The sequence below is a fragment of the Stegostoma tigrinum genome, chromosome 11, assembly GCF_030684315.1.
Source record: "Stegostoma tigrinum isolate sSteTig4 chromosome 11, sSteTig4.hap1, whole genome shotgun sequence".
Lineage (NCBI taxonomy): Eukaryota > Metazoa > Chordata > Chondrichthyes > Orectolobiformes > Stegostomatidae > Stegostoma > Stegostoma tigrinum.
Window position 1 is genome coordinate 9,531,158 of NC_081364.1, and position 26,835 is coordinate 9,557,992.

Consider the following 26,835-nt stretch of genomic DNA (forward strand, 5'->3'; position numbering starts at 1 on the left):
GGTAGAAGGGAACCACAGTAAGAAGTTTTATATTTTACTTACCTTAACAAACATAGTAAATATTCCTTATGAGCACAATGGGACCAAGAATATTCTATAGATCAATCAGGGATGATAGGTTCTCTCCCTTAAAGAACTGTAGAGAGTTCATTGAGCTTTTCATACAAGCTCCGGTTTCAGAACTCACTGTCACTGGGTGAAAATCGTGGAATTTCCTTCCTAATGTCAAGTGGGTCAACAGATGAACAGCAGCAGTTCAAGAAGGCAGCTTGTGTTGTGCCCAACTCCTGAAGGGCAACGAGGGTGAAATTTGACCACAAGACCCTTGGAGTTTGGTCAAATCTACAGCGCCATAGAATCATTACTGCACAAAAGGAGTCCATACCATCTATTAATGATTCTCTGTCAAACAATCCAGTAAATTCCATTCGACCACACTGTTGCTGTAGTCCCGCATGTTTATTTCCCTTCAAAAATCTGGCCAATTTCCACCTGAAATCATTTATCCCCTCCACCATTAGTAGGGAAATGATGAGTGCAGCGCCAACAACATTCAACATACTTGACACCATCCAGGACAAAGCAGTCCACTTGGTTAGCACCATGTCCACAAGCATCCATTCCCTCCACCATCAACACTCAATAGCAGCAGTGTGCACTATCTACAAGATGCACTGCAGAATATCACCTAAGATCCTCAGACAGCACCTTCCAATCCCATGACCACTTCCATTCAGAAAGACAAGGGCAGCAGATAAATGGGAATGACACCACCTGCAAGTTCCCCTCTGATCCACCCTCCATCCTTACACGGATATATATCACTATTCCTTCACTGTTACTGGGTCAAAATCCTGGAATTTCCTCCCTTATGGCATGTGGGTCAACAGGTGAACAGCAACAGTTCACTAAGGTTTTGGAATAGATCTGTAGCTCGGGTTGCCCCAACTTCGACTGGGACAACACCAAGATCCTGGGACAGGCTAGGCAGAGACAAGCACAAGAATTCCTGGAAGCATGGCACTCCACAAAGCATGCTATCAATAAACCCATTGAACCCGACCCCATATACATTCCACTCCGCAGGAAACCTGGAAGTGAGGCAATCCATTGCAACAGACCCCAAAGTTTACCAGCCAGGCGGGAAAACATACTGACACTTCATCAGAGACTGCACTGAGGATGTTACCAAGCACGGTAACGAAACGTCTGCAGAACAACAAACCAGCTCGGCGAGCCAACCAACCTCAGCAGCAGTTCAAGAAGGTAGCTCGCCACCACCTTCTGAAGGGAAACTAGGGACAGGCAATAAATGTTGGACAGTCAACAATGCTCATGACCTGCAAATAAATAGTAAAAAAAGTGAATCCCAGCTCATTTCCTTTCACTGTGTAAGTTAAATTATTCTTCAGATCCCTCCTTCAAAGCCATAAACCTGCGTCCACAGTCCTGGTGCCATCAGCTAATAGGAACAACTTTCTTGGTCTGCCTTCCCCAAACCTGTCATAATCTTGTACATTTCAAACCAAGTTTCCTCTGAATGTCCTTTACATAAAAGACAGCAGCCTCCAATTTTTCCAATCTAACCTTGTTGATGAAATGCCCCAGCACTGGAACCGCTCAGGTAAACCTCTTCTTCACCCTGTCAAGGACTATCACATACTTCCTAAAATGTAGTGAGCATTGTTCCCCTAGAGCCACCATCCTGCTGGCCAATGATATGCAATCAGTAATTGAGAGTCACTGCACTACAGCCATCATTGAATACATCAGTAGGACAGATTGTGTGAACATTATTGTGTTGCTGTTTGTGGGGTCATGATGTGCACAAGCCTGCTGCTATGTTCCCCTCAGCAGTAACTGTACAAAACATATACAATTTACTGGGAAATGCTCTGCAATATCTTGAGATCATGAAAGATGCTATATAAATGCAAAGTTCATTCTTTCTCCTTTTTACTGCTTTATGAACCAGGCTGGGGAGAAATGCTGTGTTTTCATTCCAAATTGGAGGTTGATATCACCGACATTGACATATTCTTTCAGACTCATTCAGATACTTGTGGTCATTTGACGCTCCTAAATCAACAGCATTGTTAAACCTTCACACACTGCAGCAGAAATCTGTTTGAAACAGGTCTAATGGTGACTTCCCTGCTGTAATTTTAGTGCAAAAAGCTTCCACATTGTTCATTTCCTTTGACGATAAAATTGCATCCTATTCCACATAAATGCAAGCCTTTCTTTCCTTACACAGATATTGATTGGACAGTAAATTCGGATTGTGTTTCAATCTCCGTTACATTTCATTCCTTTTCAAGGCAGATAATTTCTAAATAGCTGTTTGAGACCCCCTATCTGCTTCTTCATTCAGAAGCTGGGGGATAAGTATAACGACAGAAGACGGACAAATTGGCAACCTTGGAATCATATTTGTGGAAAAAAACTCTTAAGGCAGGAATATAGGGCACAGGAAGCTAAGCTTCTGCCAAATAGAAGCAGGAAGCAGAAAAGCTGGTTATATTATTGGTGCAGGCTGATTGCACAGAGATGCAGGGAAAAACAGTCCACCCAGGGCAACCATTGCAGAGCGATCATCAAAACATGACAACTGTCAGAATAAACAAGATTTTTTGTTGTATTTACTGAAGCAAATCTTCTCATGGGAATCGAAGCACCTCAATTCCTGGCTAAAATAAGTTGAAGCATTTGGAATCTTACAAATAGGACAAGAGGACCTTCACTATCAATCCACTAATGTTAACATGGATGGCTGTGAATTCTATGGACTTCTTTATTAAACTGAATCTTGGGCACAAACCTCAGAATAATTGTATTATCTTTCAGATGCAGCGTGAAAGCAAGGTTTATTTCACTCCTGTTGGTGAATTCAAAAGATGCTGTGGCAGTGTGCCGAAGAAGGGGAGGGGAGTTATCCTTTGTGTCCTGCATAATATTTATCCCTCAAACAAACAACATGAAAACTGTCATGATCACATTGGATAATAAAATGTGAGGCTGGATGAACACAGCAGGCCCAGCAGCATCTCAGGAGCTCCTGAGATGCTGCTGGGCCTGCTGTGTTCATCCAGCCTCACATTTTATTATCTTGGATTCTCCAGCATCTGCAGTTCCCATTATCAATGACCACATTGGAGTTTGGCAAAGTCTATTTTGTGCAAATTTTATGATTTCCACATTGCGACAACTACACTTCAAAAGTTCATAAAATGGCTGGAAGAAAATTTAGTCCAATGGTTGTGAAAAATGCAATATAGATGAAAGTCTTTCCTCATTCTGTACATCAAATGCTTTCTGCCGAGTCATTACAAATGAAGAGGAATGTCAAAAATATATTAAAAACAAGGACAGTCAAGTGTATGTGTGTAAGTGTTTTATCCATTTTTCACTAATCCAATTATTTGATTTGCTTTGTTGTTGTCACATGTGGGAAAATGCCAAATTGTCCATTTGATGTCAAACGTGACGATATACGGCGAAAAGTGTTTTAGATGCTATGCAGGCAAAGTGCATCAGGGTAGCAGAACAGAGTGGAGAATACAGCGTTACAGTCGCAGAGAAGGTGCAGAGAGCGAGAACTCAAAATTAACATTTGAGAGATCAATTCAGAAGTTTTTTCAAGAAGATAACAGTGAGGAAGAAGCTTTTCTTGAATCCATATATGTGTTCAAACTTTTATATCTTCTGCCTGATGGATGAAGGTGGAAGAGAGTATAACTGGCGTGGAAGGGGTCTTTGATTATGTTGATTGCTTTCCCAGGGCAGTGGGACATATAAATGGAGCCAATGGATGGCAGGTTGGTTTGCGTGATGGACTGGGCTGTTTTCACCACTCTCCATAGTTTCCTATAGTCTTGGTAAGAGCGGTTCCCATACCACATTGTGTGATGCATCCAGATAGGATGCTTTCTATGGCACATCTATAAAAATTGGTAAGAATCCTTGTGGACATGTGAATCTTCTTAGCCTCCTGAGAAGGTAGAGGCATTATTGTACTTCCTTGACCATCTTCTTAGCCTCCTGAGAAGGTAGAGGCATTATTGTACTTCCTTGACCATCTTCTTAGCCTCCTGAGAAGGTAGAGGCATTATTGTACTTCCTTGACCATCTTCTTAGCCTCCTGAGAAGGTAGAGGCATTATTGTACTTCCTTGACCATCGCGTTGCAATGGTTGGACCAAGATAGATTGTTGGTGATTATTACTCCAAGAAGTTGAAGCTCTTGACCCTCTCCACCTCAGCACCATTGATGTAGATAGGGGCGTTACCTTGCTACCTGAAGTCAATGACCGGCTCTTTCATTTTGCTGATATTGATGGAGAGATTGTTGTCTTTACACCATAATACTGAGCACTCAATCTCTTTCCTGTGTCCTGTCTCATCGTGTTTGAGATCTGACCTACAACGGTGATGTCGTCAGCGCGCTTGTAAATGGAGTTGGGGCAGAATTTGGCCACACAGTTGTTGAGTGTGTAATGAGTATAGTAGGTGTGAAGTATGCAGTCTGGGGGTCCCTGGTGTTGAGGATTGTCGTGGAGGACACGTTGCTGCCTATTAAGTCTATGATTCAGGAAGCCAAGGATCCGGTTACAGAGGGGTGAGCCGAGGCTAGGTCTCGGAATTTGGAGATGAGTTTGTTTGGAATTATAGTGTTGACTGTGGGACTGTGCTCAATAAGAAGGCAACTGACGTAGGTATTCTTTTCATCCATGTGTTCCAGGGATGAGCTTAGGGCCTGGCAGATATCATCTGTCACGGACCTCTTGTACCAGTAGGCTGGAATTAATGTAATCCATGACTAACCTCTCGAAGTACTTTGTTATTATGGAGGTGAGAGCCACCAGCAGTAGTCATTGAAGTACGCTGCATGAATTTTCTTTGGCATCGGGACGATGGTGGTCTTCTTGAAGCAGGTGGGGCCTTTAGATCTTAGTAAGAAGTGAAAGATGTCTGCAAATACTCCTGCCAGCTGGTCCACATAGGATCTGAATACACGAACAGGGACTCTATCCAGGCCAATCGCTTTCTGTGGGTTCACTCTCAAGAAGGCCAATGTAATGTCTGTGGCGGTGACCATGGATAAATCTGCATCCAAGGCCTTTGGGGTAGGTGACACTGTTTCACTGAGCTTCTGTTCAAAACACGTGTAGAATGCATTGAGTTCAAAGGGTAGGGATGTACTGTTGCCCGTGATTCTGTTCAACTTTACTTTGTAGATCGTTATGTTGTGTCAGTCTTGTTACCAAGTGACAGTTGCCTCTGTGGTTGGTCTGGGTCTCAAGCTTCATTTGGTATTACTTCTTGGCATGTCTGTTGGTTTTGCAAAGGCCATACCTGGATTCTCTGTGTAGGTCAGGGTCACTTGACATGAATGCCTCAGACCCTGGACTTCAGTAGGGAGTGGATCTCCCACTTCATCTATTTGTCCCATGGTTGAAGGCCAAATTTGGATGGAACAAGACAATAAAGAGTTAAACCAGATAGCAGCACTAGAGCTTTGCAGTTTAGCTATTTTAGCAAACTGTTCCAATATGCAATGGCACATGGCCAGAGCAGGTGAGACTTAGCAGGTCTGCTTCCAATTGTAGAACTGGCCTAGTTGAGCAGACTCTATTTGTAAATCATGCAAAGATTAGGGGAACAGCTCCTTACAACCTTATGCAGGCGGCAGAACCCAACCACACTACCACAAATTATCTATACAACACAACAATTTATACTTTAACAAACAACATGGCTGCAGAGACTCAGCAGGTCCGAGTCTCTGAGGAGAGAGAAACAAAGTCAACGTTTCGAGACCAGTGGCCCTTCACCAGAACATTCTGAACAAGGGTCTCTGGACTCAAAATGTTAGCTCTGTTTTCCCTGCACGATTGTTGTCAGACCCATTGAGTTTCTGCAACAAATTCGTTTTTTTTGTTTCAGATCGCCAGCATCCACAGTTCTGCCAAGTCTACCTTTAACTCATAGAATCATACAGTGCGGAAAGAGACCAATCAGCCCATCAAGAATGCACTGACCCTCAGAAGAACATATCACCCAGACCCCAGTCCCCCACCCTGTTCCTGTAAACCCACACTTATCATGACTAACCCACCTACCTGTGTATCGCTGGACGCTACAAGACAATTTAGGATGGCCAATCCACCTAACCTGCACATCTTTGGCCTGTAGAAAGAAAGCACAGCACCCGCCAGAAACCCACATGGACACAGGGAGAACATAGAAACTCAACACAGATTGTTACCCAAGGCTGGAATCAAACCCAGGTCCCTGTCTCTTGAAACAATTATTAGAGTCAAGCACTTGGGATGTAATTAAAGTCATAGAGGTCATTATCATTATTCCAGTCTGACAGGCTGAAGTATTTAAGCTAAGCTCTTTGGAGATTTTTTTGCCTACTCAGGCTGCTACTTTTCGGACGGGACATCAGATCAAGATTCTGACTACTCCAGTTGTGAAGAAAAGTCATTCTGGACTTGAAATGTTAACAATGTTTCTCTCTGCACAAATGCTGCCACATCTGTGATGTTTCTCCAGTACTTCCTGCCTCTACTACCCTGTCTAGTCTGTCAGATGGATTTCTCAGAGTCTGTAGTGCTACCACAAAGAAGGGCAGGAGAGTTCTCCAGAGAGACCACGTTAATATTCCTCCCCCAATCAAGACCACTGAAAAGAATAGATGATCTAGTCATTATCACATCGCCTTTTGTGGAAGCTTCCTGAGCACACATTCACTGTGATATTTCCAGCATTACAATAGTCTCCACACTTCCAAACTACATAATTGACTGGAAAGTGCTTCAGGAAGTCCTGAGATTGTGGAATGGGAGTCTCAGGAGGAGTTGGCCTTTGGCAGTTTAGAGAATCTATGGAGCAGTTAAGAAGCAATTATCTCAAAAACATTCCTGAGCTAACATGTAGCCCTGCACAAGTGTTACCATTGATCAGGAACCTCGCTGGATCAATAGTATAAATATTGTATCTTCAGGAATGAATCAGAGGTGGGAATTCTGAAGTTAGTAACTCACCTCCTAACTCCCCAAATCCTGGCCATTATTGATAAGGCACAAGTCTAGATGGGTGCAGCTGCAACAATGTTCAAGAAATGCAACAGAACCCAAGACAAAACAGACTATCTGATCAGCATGCAATCACTACTTTTAATATTCACTCCCTCCACACCAATGCGTGGTGGCAGAACTGAGTCTTCTACAAGATGCAATGCAGCATCTCACCAAGGTTTCTTTGACAGCAGCTTCCAAGCTTGTATCCTCCATCACCCGTAGGAGCAAGGGCAACAGATGCATTGGAATACCATGAGCTGCAAGTTCCCCCCACCAAAGCCACACACTATCCTGACTTACAGTTGTCACTGTCTTAGGATCCAAAATCATGGAACACTCCTCCTGGGAACTTCGACATCATCTACAGCAAATGGACAACTGTGGTTCAAGGATCTGACTTATCTTCAAAGCAATGAAGGGTGAACTTTACTATTGGTCTTGACAATGATTCTCACATCTCAAAAATGAAGAATACGATAGGTCATCCTGAGTAAACAAAGAACTCTCAGCAATTTGAGGGCATGGCGTTTCTGATACAGGTACATTAATTAATCCATATACAAACAAATGTTCTTACAGATCACAGGTAGATCAATGCTTACGTCATTATGCAACCATTTCTGCTTCTCCCTCAGAACCTGGAGGAATGAATAATGTAGCACATGCACAGGGAAGAAGGTGAATGAGAAGAGATAGATACAAGATGAAAACTAAAGTGTTGGAGAAACTCAGCAAGTTTGGCAACGTGTGTGGAGAGAGAAACAGGGTTAACTGTCCAATATGATTCTTCTTCAGAACACATGTGGAGACTTCAGCCATACTGGACTTGAAACATTTAAGTCTCCACAGATACTGCCAGACCAATTGCGTTTTGGCAGCATTTTCTGTGTTTGGTTTAGATTTCCAGCATCTGCCGTATTTTGTTTGTATTACAAGAAAACAGGTTGATGGATCACAATTCATTATTATATATATAAATTCATTAAATACAATTCACTTTCAGTGCATTATAGTGTCTGCGAGTCTTTCTGTGTATCAGTTTTCCATGAATCAGAATCCTGTTGGGTGAGCACCCTAAGGATCCCTTTTGACAGAGTTGGAAGGAGTGATCATCTTTGTGTCCTGGCAGATGAGTTACTGTTCACCGCAATCTTAGTGGCTCAGTTGGTGCACTTCCCTGGTGAACCTAAGGCCCTCCCAAATATCCATCCTGCCCGTGCAGCATTCACTGCTGAGAGTAGTACCTTCTGTGAGTATGCACCTCCCATATCCTCTGTTCTCTGAGGTTCTGCTGTGTTATGAGATAGTTGTCAATGACTGGGACACCCATGCTGTGCTGAAAGCTGTGCTGTACTACTTGCACCTGTCATTGCCAAGGCAAACATTCACAATCTGTTTTTGCCTTCCATAACTAATTCATAGCTCTAGGTGCGAATTAAGAACTCAGTTTTTGGATTTTCCTTCTCATTTGCAAGACACCATGATCATATGGAAATAACCTCCTCTGCCATTCAATATGATCATAGCCGATCCAACTCATTAGCCAGTTGCTGCTTTCTCCCCAGTATCCTTTAGCCCTGCGAACTATATTAACTCATTCTTGAAAACATTCACTGTTTTGGCCTCAACTTCTTTCTGCAGCAAAGAATTCCCCAGGCTCACCACTCTCTACGTGAAGACATTTTGCCTCATCTCGGTCCTAATTAAGCAAGGGTGAGGTGCGAAAAGCGTTTTTTACTCAGAGACTGGTGAGGGTATGGAAGTTCAGGTGCGGCATTTAAAAGGAGCTTTGGATGGTTATTTGGATAGTAATGGTGTGCAGGGACTTGGGGGGAAAAGCCAGGGGCTTGGTACTAGGAAATAGAATTCTTGCTGGCACAATGGGTTGAATGGCCTCATTCTGTGCCATAACACTTCATGATTCTGTGGGCGTATTTTGACATTATCTTTAATCCTGTTTCTTTGGATGGGCAGGATTTCCTTCCTTTGCTGTAAGTGAAGCACTTGTTGTCCACTTTCTAAGCTTTCTTCTGATAACATCAGTGAAACTTTTCTAATTGTGCCAAACACTGACCTGGCAATAGCTCCAAGTGGGAAAAGACATGTAACATTTGCCACTTTGAAGGGAAATGATCAATTTGTGAAGGTAGAATTTTTTCTGGCTAAGTTTTTTTTGCGTCTTTCCCTCAGTTTCATTAAGCTGTGGTCACAGTCATAGTCATAAAGGAGACATGAAGATTGCTGATAAAGGAGGCTCATAAATTTAGCCAGCAAAGAAGGACATCATTCAGCCCGTCGGCTAGTCTGGTGCTTTGAAACAGCTATCTAATTTGTTTCATGCCCTCATGTCTCCCCACAATCCTGAAATCTTTTCCCTTCAAGAATATATCCAACTTCTTTTGAAAGTTTCTGTTCCACCATTACATTTCAGGGTACAGCAATCAGATCAGGAGATTTCCTGTGCAGAAATGTTTTTAGTCAGACCCACTCCAAGAAGAACAGTCCCAGTTTCTCCAGTCTCTCCACTGAACTAGAGTCCCTCATTTTTGATGCCAGGCCCCTCTCCAAAACCTTGACATTCTTCTTAAAGTGGATACCAAGTGGTACTATTATATTCAGATAAGCAGAGGGATAATATTGGAGACAATGTTTATTTTACCTTGCATGAGGGGAGGTGAGGTAGTTGTAATATCTCTGGAATGATCCAAAATTCTAACTAACTCTCTGAGACGTGCAGCTGGTGGAATTTAAATTCCATTAATAAACCTGGAATACAAAATTAGGCTCAGTCACAGTGCCAAAAAACTTAGAACTAACTTAATTTCTTATTTTTAAAACGCATCAGATTCACCAACCTTCTTTAGGCAAGGAAATCTGCCATCCTACCTGCCTGCCCTTGCCCATCCAGATGGTAGTGGTCATGGACAAAAACAGAAGTTGCTGGGAAAGTTCGGCGGGTCTGGCAGCATCTGTGAAGAAAAAAATCAGAGTTAACGTTTCAGGTCCTGTGACCCTTCCTCAGAACTGTGGTCATGGTCATGGGTTGGGAAGCCTTGGTGAGTTTCTGCAGGCCATTTTGTTACTGCTGTTTACTGAGGGTTGGTGGTGGATGGAGTGGATGTGGTGCCAGTCAAGCGGGCTGCTTAGTCCTGGATGGTGTCAAGCTTCTTGAGTGTTATTGGAACTGCACACATCCAGGCAAGTAGGGAGTATTCCATCACATTCCTGACTTCTACTTTGTTGATGCTGGACAGACCTTGGGCAGCCTCTGACCTGCTTTTGTAGCCATAATATTTATGTGTCTAGTGCAGTTCAGTTTCTGATCAATGGCAACCCTATGGCTGTTAGTAATAAGGGATTCAACAATGGAAGTTGCATTGTTGTAGGTCAAGGAGCAATGGTTAGATTCTCTCTTGTTGGTAGAAAATAATACATAATTAACTTACCAGTTAAAGCTGTGCTAGAACACACTCCTTGGATTCCTATCACACTTACTCATTCCTCCTCTGCTGCCACCACCGCTGTACAGTGGAGCTGAGATTGAGAACTTTCAATGAAATATATCAGACACAAAGACAACACAGTGTTGGAATATCAACACACCAGTGCCCATTTCCAAATTGAAATACATTGGCTGTCACCTTACTGTATGGCCCCTCAATCTTTCAGAAAGGTAAAACTCAAATTGAATAAAACAGTGAATCTTGCAAGAGGAGTATAGTGAGAGCTCAAGGTAAGGTGAAATGCAAGGAGAAAAATACTAGAAACCAAGAAGTAGTGATTAATTTGGCATCAAGAAAGATGTGAGATCCAGAAAAACATACCGAGAAAGACTGAAAGAAAGAACCCCAGAGTGAGACAGAAATAATAAATGTTATTACAGAAAGATTCGTGTTTTAAGAATGTTGCTGCTAAGCAAGTCCATAGCAGCTCAACTTGCATCATCCAGTTAACTGGCAAATGCAAACCATTTTGCTAATTTGCAAGGCTGGACATAAACTAATATGAAAATATGTTGCTGTGATAATGGGAACTGCAGGTGCTGGAGAATCCGAGATAACAAAGTGTGGAGCGGGATGAACACAGCAGGCCAAGCAGCTTCTCAGGAGCACAAAAGCTGATGTTTTGGGCCGAGACCCTCGGTCCAAAACGTCAGCTTTTGTGCTCCTGAGATGCCGCTTGGCCTGCTGTGTTCATCCCGCTCCATACTTTGTTATCTTGAAAATATGTTGCTCCCTATTTGTTCACCTGGATTCTGTTTGCAGTTCTGCGTTTTTGAGATTGTGAGACTGTTGCCTGAGTCCAATTTTATGGGTCTTTACTGGCACCTAGTGGAAGCATTGAGCTCAAAGCTTAATTTTCCTGAGTCAAATGAACCTGTGGTTTATGCAAATTTCAAATGAAGTCATTTGTATCACAGTCACAGGCTTTATTTGAATCATTGTACCTTGTCTCTGTGGTAAGTGTCGGAGTTTAATGAACTTTCACCACGGATCTTATTTGGATCCAACCCAAGTGTTGTGATGTTGAACTTCACAGCTGAACTCACCAAAGTAGGTCAATTGCCCAGTCTCCAGGAATTGAAGATTAATCTCCAGGACATTGTCATGTGCAACCCTAGAGGGAAGTCACAGAGACATTAATAACAAAAACAAAGTTGCAATTTTCCTTCAGTATTTCTCTTTACTCTCTTCCAACTGCCCTAATGCCTCACTACATTAGAGATAATGGGAACTGCAGATGCTGGAGATTCCAAGATAATAAAATGTGAGGCTGGATGAACACAGCAGGCCAAGCAGCATCTCAGGAGCACAAAAGCTGACGTTTCGGGCCTAGACCCTTCATCAGAGAGGGGGATGGGGGGAGGGAACTGGAATAAATAGGGAGAGAGGGGGAGGCGGACCGAAGATGGAGAGTAAAGAAGATAGGTGGAGAGGGTGTAGGTGGGGAGGTAGGGAGGGGATAGGTCAGTCCAGGGAAGACGGACAGGTCAAGGAGGTGGGATGAGGTTAGTAGGTAGCTGGGGGTGCGGCTTGGGGTGGGAGGAAGGGATGGGTGAGAGGAAGAACCGGTTAGGGAGGCAGAGACAGGTTGGACTGGTTTTGGGATGCAGTGGGTGGGGGGGAAGAGCTGGGCTGGTTGTGTGGTGCAGTGGGGGGAGGGGATGAACTGGGCTGGTTTAGGGATGCAGTGGGGGAAGGGGAGATTTTGAAACTGGTGAAGTCCACATTGATACCATATGGCTGCAGGGTTCCCAGGCGGAATATGAGTTGCTGTTCCTGCAACCTTCGGGTGGCATCATTGTGGCAGTGCAGGAGGCCCATGATGGACATGTCATCAAGAGAATGGGAGGGGGAGTGGAAATGGTTTGCGACTGGGAGGTGCAGTTGTTTGTTGCGAACTGAGCGGAGGTGTTCTGCAAAGCGGTCCCCAAGCCTCCGCTTGGTTTCCCCAATGTAGAGAAAGCCGCACCGGGTACAGTGGATGCAGTATACCACATTGGCAGATGTGCAGGTGAACCTCTGCTTAATGTGGAATGTCATCTTGGGGCCTGGGATGGGGGTGAGGGAGGAGGTGTGGGGACAAGTGTAGCATTTCCTGCGGTTGCAGGGGAAGGTGCCGGGTGTGGTGGGGTTGGAGGGCAGTGTGGAGCGAACAAGGGAGTCACGGAGAGAGTGGTCTCTCCGGAAAGCAGACAGGGGTGGGGATGGAAAAATGTCTTGGGTGGTGGGGTCGGATTGTAAATGGCGGAAGTGTCGGAGGATAATGCCTCACTACATTGTTCTGTTTCATATTGTCTGATCACTGTCCAAAATGATGGAGTGAATGATTACAAGGAAAATCACAAAAAAATGTTTTGGAGCAATATGCTGTTGATGTTGAACATAGCTGGAATGGAACAGTTGGGAACGTTTGCAAGTTGAACAAGACCTTGTACCTATTGATAAAGAAAAATTGCACGAGGTGAGGGAAGGAAGCTTTAAGGGAGGTGGTGGCCTCCTCTGGAAATTCGGAGGCCTAAGCTAACCTTCTGGTGACCTTTTTTCAGATCTCATTGAGGCTGACATTGCGAATTTGAATTAAAAAAAATAAATCTGGAATTAAAAGCTAACCTGGTGGCAGTCATGTATCCATTTGTCACTAAAACAACCTTTCTGGTTCACTGAAACCCTTTAGGGAGAGAAATCTATTGTCCTTCCCTGGTCTATATGTGACTCTAGACTCACAGCAAAGTAATTGGTTCGTAATTGGGATGGGCCATCATACTGGCCGAGCTAGTGAAATGCACAGCCAACACACAATTTGTTTTAAATTGACTGATACAATCAAGCATCACCCAGTCAGCAACTGTGTCTTTGTGCTGGGAAAAAAAACAGGAACTAGCGTTAGACAACCCTCAGAGGAGACAAAATCTTGTTCAAGTTGCAAATGTTGTGTCTTCCCAACTACAATTGTCAACAACTTGTATTTCTGGAACATTCTTAAATGTAATCAACTGTCCCAAGACACTATGTTGGAGCTCTTATCACAAAATATGAAACCAAACCACATCAGAACACATTCTAGCAGATGAATAAAATCTTAGTCAAATAGTACATCTTAAAAGGAAAATGAGATTGGGAAATGGAGTGGTTTAAGGAGAAAAATTCATGATGTGGGATTTAGTTGGCTGAAAAGCTAGTCCCCCAGTGGCCTAGCCCAAAACATCAGCTTTCCTGCTCCTTTGACGCTGCTTGGCCTGCTGTGTTCGTCCAGCTCTACACCTTGTTATCTCAGATTCTCCAGCATTGGCAGTTCCCACTGTCTCTAGCAGTGGTGAACCAGTTAAATTCAGAAATACTCAATTGAATTAGTTTTATTGTCACGGGCACTTGAATGAGTGCAGTGAAAAGTTTGCAATGTCACCGCTTATGGCACCATCTCAAGTACAAGATACCCAGGTACACATACTTAATTATTTGGTACAAAAAGTGAAAGAATTATAAATCCAAGTCGAGCATTAGAATAAAAAAGGAAAATAAAAGTGCGAGATTTACAGTCCTTTCACCCCAGTCCACGCCAGCACCGAACCTCCAGACCGCACCAGACTGAGTCTCCAGATCGCACTGGGCTTCAAAACTTGAGGCCTCGCCTCCCCATGCCAGCCTCCTGTCTGGAAGCCACCTCCTGGTCTGGCCTCCACTGAAGCAGAGGAAACTGGGTGGTTCGAACAGAAGTCTAGTTGGGAAGGGAATCCTAAACATTACCCCCTTGAATCTCCGGAAATTATAGGTTCATTTTTTTTTGTTGTTGTACCAAGTAATTAAGTATTTGTACCGAGGTATCTTGTACCTAAGATGGGGCCAAAAGCGGTGACATTGGTTGCTGTATTTATTCTATTTTTTAAAATTTCTGTTTACCTATTGTCTGAGGATTGAGGGGTACCTCTCTCTCTAACCCTACCATTCTCCCCAGAATTTAAAAGCTTCACTTAATTATGAATTACCTTGGGCAGCTTTTCAGTCCTGTAAAGTCCTTGGAACATGCTGACTGTTTAGAGCTTGTGGTTGAGTGAGAGACTGCTTCATTAAAATCATAGCAAAGTATGATCTATCAAGCTAGGTTCCTGACTGGAAACTAACTTATCCGATGATAATGACATCTGGGATCATAATGGCTGTCACACACGGAGAGGTGTCACTAAATACAGGGTGTTGTCATTTGGACCTTTGCAGATGAAATATGCTCAGAATTCATTGAAAATTCTCAGGAAAACATCTGCATTAGTTTTTCATATCTGCTCCTTTCTCTCCAAAGAGTTTCTCAGAAAAGCAGAGGATCAGTTTGGTAGCTTCTCTCTCTCAGCAGAATGTATATCAACTGAACTCCAAGCAATGCTCATGACAAAGCTCTAAGCCCGGGCATGTGATTTCGTATAACAGGTACAATCAATTTGCTAAATTCACTGAATTCCAAAAAGTCCCCATGTCCTTTCTCATGACCCCTGTAAAACAAAGTGGTCCAGGTATCACTTCTGCACTCCAAATAAACCGCTGTCCAGAATCCGAAAATAAAAGCATATAATAAGACCATAAGACATAGGAGTGGAAGTAAGGCTATTCGGCCCATTGAGTCTACTCCGCCATTTAATCATGGCTGATGGGCATTTCAAAGATAACAGGAACTGCAGATGCTGGAGTATCTGAGATAACAAAGTGTGGAGCTGAATGAACACAGCAGGCCAAACAGCATCTTAGGAGCACAAAATGCTGCTTGGCCTGCTGTGTTCATCCAGCTCCACACTTTGTTGATGGGCATTTCACATCCACTTACCCGCACTCTCCCCGAACCCCTTAATTCCTTCCAAGATCAAGAAATTATCAATCTCTGCCTTAAAGACATTTAACATCCCTGCCTCCACTGTGCTCCATGGCAATGAATTCCGCAGGCCTACTCCTCTTTGGCTGAAGAAATGTCTCCTCATTTCCATTTTAAATTTACCCCCTCTAATTCTAAGGCTGTGCCCACGGGTCCTCGTCTCCCTGCCTAATGGAAAGAACCTCCCAGTGTCCACCCTTTCTAAGCCATGCATTATCTTGTATGTTTCTGTTAGATCGCCCCTCAACCTTCTAAACTCTAATGAATACAATCCCAGGATCATCAGCCGTTCATCGTATTTTGGGCCTACCATTCCAGGGATCATCCGTGCCAATCTCCGCTGGACACGGTCCAGTGCCAGTATGTCTTTCCTGAAGTGTGGGGCCCAAAATAATGAAGTGGCCTCAAGTATTTTTATAGAAACAGTGGATGTGGGACCAAAGGTTATTTGACTGGCAGGCAAATACCATATCCTTGATAAACAAAAAAGTCTTTGCTTTACAGTTGGCCCAGGGAGGCAGGATGGCATGAGGATAGACGTTTTTGGCTGCTAAACAGTAGGGTATAGGCAGATAGTCATGAGATGGTCCAATCACATGTCCAGTCAGAGTTTGCAACCCTTCCTCAGGTACAGGTCTCCTCTCATTTCCAGTAAGCACAGAGCCAAGTATTGGAGAAAATTGAGGTTCACCAAAGGCATAGTTTTGAAATCAAATGTTTACATGAAAAAAAAAGCATTTTGTTCCTTTTCAAAAACAACTTAATTCCATCTTACACTCAATAGTCTTTGTTTGAAAAAAACTTTGTTTGAGTCCAAGGTCAACAAGAGCTCAAAATAGGGCATGTGAACATGAATATATGATCAATACCTCAACATTTGTGCTTAATATAGCACCAAAAGAGCAATAAAATCTATTAAGGTGCTTCACAAGAGTTTTAACAAATGTAGTTTTGACTCAGAGATACAGAAAGAGAATTATGAAAGGTCATTAATAGTTTGCTTAGAATTAGGTTAGGAACACTTTAAAGGAGAAGGGGAGATGTTTTGGATAGGAATAACAGATCTTAGGGGTTATGTAATTGAAGCTCCGAATGTAAACTGAATGATGGGTAAATTTGAGCTCAGATTTCACAAGGAGTCATAGAGTTGAGGCAAGTTACTGAGACAAGAATGGGTGAAATCATGGAAGTATTTGATAACAAGGACAAGAATTTTGAAACTGAGATATTATCAGACTGGGACAGAGAGCTGGATGCACAGTTGCTTAAGTATCACCACAGGTTGGCAACGAGTGTTTGTAGTACTAGCCCCTTCATACTCTGCAGCTGGCATAGAGTCTCTCACAACTTTTCTGCACATGTCTGTGGGCATGTGTGGGGAACATAGCACCACCATATAATACTGGGAACTGCTGGCAAAATCTAACACTTAGCTAACGCTTTTGCTTTATTCTTTTATTGGATGTACACACTCATTGCCCACCTGTAATTGCCCTTGGTGGTAGAAAGGCATCACCTCAAACCATTGTAGTCCATTAAGTGTAGGAACATCCACTCTCCTAACAGAAAGGGTGTTGCAGGATTTTAATGCATGGACAATGAAGGAACAGTGATGTCATTCAAAATACTCTGCCATTTAGAGGGAAGAGTGCAAGAGGTAGCATTCCCATGCACCTAGTGCTGTTGTGTTGTTACAAAGCAGAAGACACCTCTCTGAATTAAAACCAAAACCCCCGCACACCCCCCCAGAAAAGCTCGCCTCCCCTTGTAACCTGCCCCCCACCTCCCAATCTGTAATAAAGGAGTTGAAATAAAACCAACTCCTGTCAGTCACTCTACAATCAACAAATGACAATTTATTTAACTAACTCTAACATTAAAGTGAGAAAATTCACAGAACTATTATTACCGATTAAAACAAACTTCTAATGGTAAGCTGTTCCAATAAATACAAATCCCACTTATATGATCAAACTTGATTAAAAAAATTAAAACTTAGTCTGTCAAAATTATGGCCAGGATGGATCTTCCGGAACATTCTTTGCCTTTTCTGCTGTCCTCCAGTCAGGAACACCTTCCTCCGTCACATTGTTTTGCCGAGAATATCAGCTAAGAGTGTCATGGTGCTTTTACTTCAGATGATGGCTTTCTGAGATCTTGGAGAATTATGTGAGAGCCAACGATTCTTTTTATTGCTCAGAGTTATTTTCTTGTTACGTGACAGTTGACTCTCACACCTATTTTCAAATTCCCTTCTCTTTTATACCCTTGAAGACCGAATAATTTCTTACAATTGGATTGGTTCTAGGTTGTCAAACACATCAGATTTAAATGTAGATTGGTTTTTGTATCTCAGACCTGGTTTAAACTTTTTGGTTAAATCCAAAAACCTGTTGTCTTGGTAAAAATGCTGCTTAGCCTGCCAACAGTATACCTTTTTGGTATGATGTTTCAAGAACTTTTTGCATCTGCTGCTGCTTGCAAACTTTTTAAAGTCTCCAAACTGTAAAAGACATATCATCTTTTAAAAGGACCGCACACTCCCCTCATATCATTTTACAAACATTAAATACTCACAACAGTGTTTCTCAGTAAGAGAGACCATACCAGAGGAACTAGTTTTAGAAATATTTTGACTTGTTTATGAAATACCCAACTTAGAAAAATAAGAGGCTTGTCTTTAGTGTGCATTTTCTGCTTTATACATATCTAATATTGTCTGGAATTAGTCTCTCCATAATGCCTTCTCCACCTGTTGTATGACTGCTGTATATTTGTGGTATCAGGAGCATTTATATAAATGACTTACATTAAACTTCAGTCGTATCTCTCTGCACTTGTGGGCTCTTACCAAATTCTCAATGATGCAGAGCTCCAGGGTACATATGCCCAGAGGAAAGAGTGCAGCATCTTTCTTAACAAGCAAATTGAAAACCTACTTTGTCACAGTTTCAGCAATTTTAAATCATGGCAAAGGTTATTCAAAAGACAGATTAGATGCTTTGAAATCAAATTTATTTGGGTATGAAGAAAATTCAACACATAAAGATTTAGTCATTCATCATTGATAACATTGGTTTTATCATCAAAGTAATCCAGTTAATCTGCGCTTTTAAAACAGATAATTCCAGGGAGGCCTTTGGATCACTGATGATTTGTGTTACAACAGACTCGTACAAATAATTGTGTAACTTATCACATTGCTTCAATCATAAAACATTAAAAATGGTAAACCTTGAGTCACAGCTCCACAAAAAAACAAACTATTAATTTATTAATAGATACCTGGTCAATTAGAAAGAAATTGCATTTACATATCACCTTTCACAACCCACAAACACCCCAAAGTACTTTTGAAGAGTAGTGTTGAAATGTAGATCAGGCTCTCCAAATGGCAAATGAGATATATCATCAAATGATCCATTTTGGTGATGGCTGTTCTCGGGTAAACATGGGTCAGACACCTGGTCGAACTCCCAAAAGTTTCTTCAAAAAGTGCCATTGGAATCTTTGCGTTCACCTGAGAATTGGGATGGGGCTTCAGTTCATTCCATTTCTGAATTATGGCCCCTCGAGTGCACAGTACTCCAGAGCACCAAAGCTCACACCAGAGAGACAATCTAGTATTTCCAATGCTATTATTTTATGCTGTTCTGTAAACACCCATGTGAATCCATTTTCCCTAAGTTGCAGTCAGCTAGAAAAGATACATAACCATTAATGTTTAATCTAGACAGCAGAGATGAAAGGCCAGAGTTTATCCTACTTCAAAACAGTGCTACATACATTTCACACCAGGATGATTTCATGTGTACATTTACTTTACGCCCCAATGGACGGACATGGTTTTGAGTTTCACCAGTTGAACTGGAAACCAGTTTCAGGCATGTGGCAATAACTAGCTCTTTATCCATTTATCCTTGGTTAGAAGTCAACGGGTCACAGATTACGTTGGGGTGTATGTGCAAAACTCCAGAAAAGAGATGTGAATATGGCCAGAAACGTCCTCCTTTTCAAAGTAGTAAGTAACACTACCATATTCATCAGATGGCTGTAAACAGTTGTGAATCTGCATGAGTTTGGACACAATTCTGAGGTATCGTTAACTAGATCCGGCAGGCAGCTTCAAAACCGCACTGCCTCTTCAAACAACATCTACACAAAGATTACAGGCACAAAGGGTCCCTCATGTTGCTGAGTTGCTTGCATTGATTGGTGCATTTATTTTCTTTTAAAATGGAAATCACAAACATTCATATATGTTTTTACAGGAATGGTTCTTTCCAAGGTCATTGTTATTTCATGGAAACAAAATTAATGTTTGGTTTCCATGAAAACAAAAGGATAAAAACAGAGAATCTGACCTCCAAACATCAGTCTAAGGCCTTGGGATCCCAATGATTGAAGTTAGGTTTCTTTATTCAGTGGCCCAGTGATTGTTTCATTTTCTCTTTTCTCATTTCTTCCGATCGTTCTAGTCAGCCTCTGATATTACTCGCTTCAAGTTAATTATCAGGATTTGTTCTCAACAACGAGAACATATACTCATGTCATATCCAAACCAGAAATATTTTAACTTGAGAAAAGCATAGGACAGCTATAATTGTAAAGTACTTAAGGCAGAAGGCACGGATTTAATAACTGCAATCATTTCATATAAATTGCATTCAAGAGTCAGAGCTTCAAATGGTTTCATTAATTCATTTGAATAAAGTCAAATGAAATCTTGAAGCAGACAGCATTGACCCAAAAGTGCTGGAGGGCCTGTAATTCTCAAAGGATTGCAGCACTTTGGCTTTTTAAACGCAAAATATTGAGAATTCAGCAGATCACCAAGTACCAGCAACCCTGCAGTAAAACATGACAAGCTTCACCAGAAAGACACAATGCTGCAGAATTAATGCCAGAACAGAGTCTGTCAACCCAAACCTCACATCCAGTTCTCTCTTCTTCCTTGTAGCCCCTCTAAGCCCCATCTCTCCATTTCAGATAAATTGGTATGAGAATTTAAACACAGAGATATTAGCTAACCATGAGATAGCCTGGTTGGTGATGATGGACAGTTGGCACAGTAGGAAGCTTTCACATTTGATCTTCCCGAAGTGGAACAAATTACCCCAATGCTCCTCAGAGTGGTGAAAGGAGATGACAAGCCAAGGCTTCAGCTCTAAGTCAGGACGCAGTAACCTCAACTGAAAAGTGTGTTTGCAAATGGGCAGTGGATGAGCAAAGGTTCAACCTCAGCTTGGTTTCACTCCTTATTAAAATGGTGTAGGCTGTTTAATTGCTTCGGAGTTTCCACTAGGAAACTGCCAACTCGATTTTGTTGAAATCATGATACCTGTTTGTCTTCAGAAGGTCAAGAGGAACAAGTACAGCATCAACCCTTTCGAATCAAAGTTTGGTGAAGCCTTCACACCCACCACTGTCAATGGAAGCCATATTCCAAATGCTTGCAGCACCTCAATTCCACCACCTGCTGAATTCTCCGTACCAGTTTACCACTATTCTTAGCCTTGTTCTGTGCCTGACATAGTCTTTGATCACAGATGGCATATATGGGGACTAAGGTGATTCGATACAGGTGTTCAAGATGAACAACACTGGGTGACAAGTGCTGGTTTTTCTCCCTCTACCTGAGAGAAAGCTTCCATTCTCTTCTGCCCAATGGCACTGCTGAAACTGCAAATAACAACTCACTGTTTACTCCAACTGTTCCTCACCTAAACGTAAGTCTCAGGAAATTCTCTTGACAGTCAAAGCTCCAATTTTCTGCAATGTCAGATGGACCCAGTCTCAAAATTCAAATACCTTAATGTTAAGGACAGCGGATGTTCAAAACATTAAACAAAGTGGATAAAATCAACAGGAAATGATAAGCATTCCTATTATTCAAAGCGATAATGTTCCTTGAACTCCGGTAAGGTGGTCAGTCTGAATCCACTGGTGAAACAGCAAGATTGTTCCTGACATTCTAGGTAGTAGATTCAGAAACCAAAATGTAAAAATTCATGTTTCTATGAGATTTGGTTGGGCGTTTTAGACCATGGCCAAGTCAGGTCAAGTCTGATCAGATATTGAGAGATTACAGGTCAGTCTGGAACAGGCACCGAAGGATACAAAGTAAAAATAACTGGACCCTATAAATTATGGTAGAAACAGTAATGCTCTCATTTTCTAATCAGCTAAGAATGAAACACAATTCTCAACCCTAAAGTGCAACTTCCCCTTTATTATTTCACAGGATGTAGGAATCGCTGGCTAGGTCAGCACTTGTTGCCAATTCCCAATTCCCAAGTGCCCTTGAAAAATGGTGATAAGCAAAAACCTTCTTGAACCATTGCAGTCCATACAGTGTTGCATAGCATTCCTTCCTGTGTAAATCTTCAACTTGTCCTTGCTGTCAAAAATCTGCATTCTATAACTCCCTCAAAAATAAAAGCTAGCTGTGCCAAAAGAAAACAGGTCAAAGCCATCCAAATTAAATTTGTTTCATCCCTAAAACGTTGCCCCAAGGATAAGGGTTTAACCATTGAAGAATCACACCCAAGTTATTAAATTCTCTTCCCCCTCAGTTGCTGCACTAGGTTAGCATTTTTTCTAGTTAATTGCACTGTTGTGTTGCAGGAGGAAAGAATTAACAATGACATCAGTGCAAGGACAGCTCTGAGCTAACATGATCGTAATCATGAAAAGCCATGTTATCACTAGCTTGACGCAGTTGATTTATAATTGCCTTCTCCCTGTGCACATCGTGTTACTTATAAATTATGGCTCAAAAAGTGAACTTCAGAATTTTACATCAAACCCACAGTCATTAGCTGAATTGTTAAGGCAAGTGTAAATATAATTCTTCATAAAATGGCTACGATAAATTTCCGATGCAGCATCTATTAGATAATGAAATCCCATTCCTGATTCAGCACGTTGAAAAATGGTCACGGCCATCTGATAAGCTATTTCAGAATTCCAGCACTGATCCATTTATGATCCTCTCTTACACACCAGGTAGGAGCCAATCCAGAAACTTCATGGCAACCTCAAAGCCAAGGAAACAGGCCTGAAAAAGAAACATAAAATGGGACATTAAAAAAAGGGTCAAAAATTTATTTCCCCAGAAATCCGATCAACTCTGATCAAGACCAAATGGTTTTTAAAAACCCCAAACTCCTTCAGAATTGCATTGAAAAATCTATCACAGTTCTTGTGGTCTTATTGTTGGATTTCTCTATTTGTTGGCTTTCCAGAATATTATTTCGATTGCTTCACGTTGCGAAGAATTGCTTATGCATCAAGAGTACTGAGAAACTGTGGGGGAGGTAGTGGTAACGTCACTGCACTAATCATCCAGAAACTGCCCTGGGATATAATCCACTGTATCTCATGGAATTTAAATTCAATTAATAAACCTGGAGGATAAAGCTAGTTTCTCAATCATTATACCTGAGATTATCATTGATTCAATAAAAACCTAGTTCACTAACTTTCTTTGGCGAAAGAAGTCTTCTATCCTTATCTACCTGACCTACATGTGACATCATATACACAATAATATGCTTAATGTTTCACTGCTCACTGAAATTTCTCTAGCAAGCCACTCAGTTCAAGGGGCATTTAGGGATAGGCAACAAATGTTGGCTTTGTCAGCAATACCCACATCCATTAAAGAAATAGAAAATCAATTGTCGTTCTTTCGTTGGTTAACCCTACATTCAACAATTTTGGGGAAGTTTTCAAGAGTAGGATCATAAGAACAGGAAGTGGCCATTCATTTCCTCATACCTGTTCTGTTATTTAATTAGATCATAGCTGGCTTAGACCTCAACTCCATTCAGTTTTCTCCCTGAATTAGCCTGTACGTGGATCCCTTTTTCTCTCTAGATTGCGAAAGTATCTGATGACTTGAGTTTTACAATCAAATTCTTGATGTCATTTAGCTAAAATCATATGACTTCTTGGAAATGCTATCTTCAACTCCTTGTCCAAAATTACTTCGACATTTTTCTTTCAAAAATCATTGGAGCTGCATAGAACTGACTTCACCTTAGAACCTGAGCTTCATAAGAATGATCATAATATGAGTCTTTATCACATTCCATAAGCCCAGGTTTCAATCATCTGCTTTAAGATCTGGGCTAGTGATGTTTTTCACTGACTCATGATGGTGTGACTGTCTCCAATTGCATATCCTTCAAAACTGGAAAGCGACCACACTCAATGCCTCCCCCAAGGCACAAACCATCTCGGGAATTAACAATCTTCCAAGAAGGAGGATTAATCTAGCATCCAAGTATTCTGCGTTGCTGTGATTAGAGCCCATTTAATCAAATAAATGAAAAATAACCAGAGATAGTAGGAACTGCAGATGCTGGAGAATCTGAGATAACAAGGTGTAGGTTTGGATGAACACAGCAGGCCAAGCAGCATCATAGGAGCAGGAAAGCTTGACATTTCAGGCCTAGACCCTTCCTTTTGTCTAGGCCCGAAACATCAAGCTTTCCTGCTCCTATGATGCTGCTTGGCCCGCTGTGTTCATCCAGATCTACACCTTGTTATCAGAAAAATAATCATCAGTTTTCCCCACTCTTGATTTCACCCAAATATTCATAATTCAGGCAGGTGCCTTGATGGCAACTGTCAGTATTTTTTTCCTAGAGATAATGGGAACTGCAGATGCTGGATTTTTTTCCTGTTGCGTTTTGGCAGAAAAAAAAAGAGCCGATCTTCAACTGACAAGTTGATGAGGATTTTGAGAGCAGGGATAATCTCACCCAGGACTGCAGGCACCAACACAGAACAAGGGACCTGGGATAACCTTGTCTGGGACATACACCAATGAACTATAATCAATTAAATATTCCTAAAATGATTTCTAAGCTTTTTACAACCACAACACAATTCAGCACTTGCAAACATTGTTGTAAAGATCTGTTAGGCAGGATATAGATTCCCCTAGCATTAATGCTGTACATTTCCTTTCACAGCTCTACTACATGTAGCTCAGTTGAAATGATAATCACTACTAACACTTACCGCATTGGCAGGGAAAGCTCGAATCATGACAGCGTTGAAGCCTTTATAGAGTGAACCAATACCTTCCTCCTTGATCAATTCCCGAAGGACATCTCGAAATCCATTAGGATACTTTCCTTCCGGAGCTAAGAGTTAGGGGAAGAAAAGAAATTGATTATTTATTGGAATTACATTGAGTTGCTTCCTTGCTCTATAGGCAGCCCTCCAACTGATTTACAGGACCGTATGATGCCGAAGCAGAAGTAGGCTATTTGGACTATCAGGACTATCAAGTCTACTCCACCATTCAATGAGATCATGGCCGATCTGATAATCCTCAACTCCCACTTTCTTGTCTTTGCCTATAATCCTGGATTCCCTTCCTGATTTAAAATCTATCTCAGCCCTGAACATGCTGAACAACCCAGCATCTACCACTCTGAATAAGTAACTCCACAGGTTCACTGCTCACAGACAAGAAATTCTTGTGAACCTTCTTTGGATTGCTTCCAGTGCCAATACATCTTTCCTCAGATGAAAGTGCCCAAAACAGTTCACAGTATAGCAGTTGTGATCTGATTCGTGCCTTGTTTAGTTTTAGCAAACCCACTCTATTTTTATAATCCATTCCTCTTGAAACGAAGGCCAACATTGTATTGGACTTCCTGATTATCTTCTGAACTCATAAGGCCAGATTTTTAGGATTCATGCACAAGGGTCCCCAAATCCTTTTATTGCAGCGTTCTACAGTCTTTCCCAATTTAAATAACAGCCAGTCAATTTAGTTGACGTTTGTGTTCTTGCTCCACACCAGTTTTCCAGTACTTTATCTCATCTCACCCTTTCCATGCATTCTTCATGTCAATACAGGACACCACTAAACAACACAAAAATCACCAAAAAGACTTTTTTAAATTTCTCGTATTTACTCCAACCTGAAAATACTGCACAGTTAAAGGGTTTCAACAAAGTTCCCTGCAATGGGTCATTGCACATGTAGGAATCCAGACAATGACAGACAACATATGATGCAACCACGCTGCCAAGTGCAATCCTGTCCCAAGGTTCCCAAACACACATGGGCAGATCTCATTAGACACCACTGCATTATGATTAGGAGCTGGACCCATGGTTGATTATCATGCTATCCCTAACATAAAATACTCTAAGTAAATATTACCACCCTGACCAAAGATAAACACGGTCACAGCATAGCAGTCGAACTACAGACTGTGGACTGTATGCTTAATGCTACTGCTGGCTGTACCTTGAGACACCAGACCAGATCCAACTCCCAAGCAAAGTCATAAGCCCATAAGACATAGCAGCAGAAGTAGACCAATCATCCCATCAAGTTATTCCATCCCTCAGTGAGAGCCTCAATTCCCCTTTCTTGCCTTTTTCTTATAACGTTTGATTCCCCTCAGGATTAAAAATCTGTCCATCTCAGTCTCTTAAACAAAGAGAAACAAATTTTCTGTATCTACCATGTCAGGTTTGTTAAAACTTTTGTATGATTCAATAAGGTCACCTTTCATTCTTTTAAATTCCAATGAGTGTAGGTGCAATCCAGCAAATTTCTCCTCATAAGACAGGCCCTCCAAACCCTGTGTAAGCCGAGTGAACCTTCTGTGGAATGCTGCGAGTCGTTGTAGAGACTCAAAAGGACTTTCAGAAGAATTAACTGACCCGTTTGGAATCTGGATTTCAGCACATCTGGAGGAATTGCAACTGTCCAGTTGAAGATTCCAGCCATTCCACCAGCAAGCAGGACTCGGGGTACACTCAGATCAGCAACACTGCAACAAAGTTGGGGGATAAAAGCAATTTATGGAACTAAATTTCTGAAATGTTTTGCTGCCTCAGCTCTATTGCCAATTCTGACATTTTGTTGTCATCAACAGTTCGAGGGATAACACTCTTGCCATTAAGTCACAAGATTCTAGGTTTAAGTCCATGGACTTGAGCCCAAAAGTCAAGGCCAACACTCATGTCCAGTATTGAGTGCTACACTGTTCGAGAGGCTGTCATCTAATCCTAGATGAAAGTTTTGGAGAGGAATGGGGAAATTATCCCTGGTGGCCTGGGAGTGATTTATCCCTCAAATAAGTTATCTGGTTGTTAGCATTTTTGTTTTGTGGAAGCATACTCTATGTATTTTGGCTGCTGAATTACAACAATGACTGCAATTCTAAAGTACTTCATTGCTTGCAAAGCACACTAAAATGTCTGTGGTCCTTCAAGAATGCTACATAAAGGCGGTACACAGTAAGGAATTGGCCACCAGGTCAGGGCTTCTGTTTATTCTAATCCATAACCATACTATGGACCAAACAGCCACTTCTGTACTGTATGATTCTAACCATTTATTGCTAAAT

The 26,835-nt window shown here is 41.8% G+C and overlaps 1 protein-coding gene across 2 annotated transcripts in view; it reads right to left on the reverse strand.

Moving 5' to 3' along the window:
* prkar2aa (protein kinase, cAMP-dependent, regulatory, type II, alpha A) overlaps nucleotides 1–26,835 on the reverse strand; it is a 307,283-nt gene that overhangs the window by 246,528 nt on the left and 33,920 nt on the right. The window contains exons 7-9 of one of the 2 annotated variants that reach the window (XM_048547782.2): nucleotides 26,147–26,256; nucleotides 24,479–24,603; nucleotides 18,444–22,505 (exon numbers count right to left, since the gene is read on the reverse strand). The exons of the other annotated variant lie outside the window; for it this stretch is intronic. Coding sequence (XP_048403739.1) covers nucleotides 22,443–22,505; nucleotides 24,479–24,603; nucleotides 26,147–26,256 — 298 coding nt within the window. The 3' untranslated portion in view covers nucleotides 18,444–22,442. Of the gene's footprint in view, nucleotides 1–18,443; nucleotides 22,506–24,478; nucleotides 24,604–26,146; nucleotides 26,257–26,835 lie in introns of those variants that run through there. 2 annotated transcript variants of the gene reach the window in all.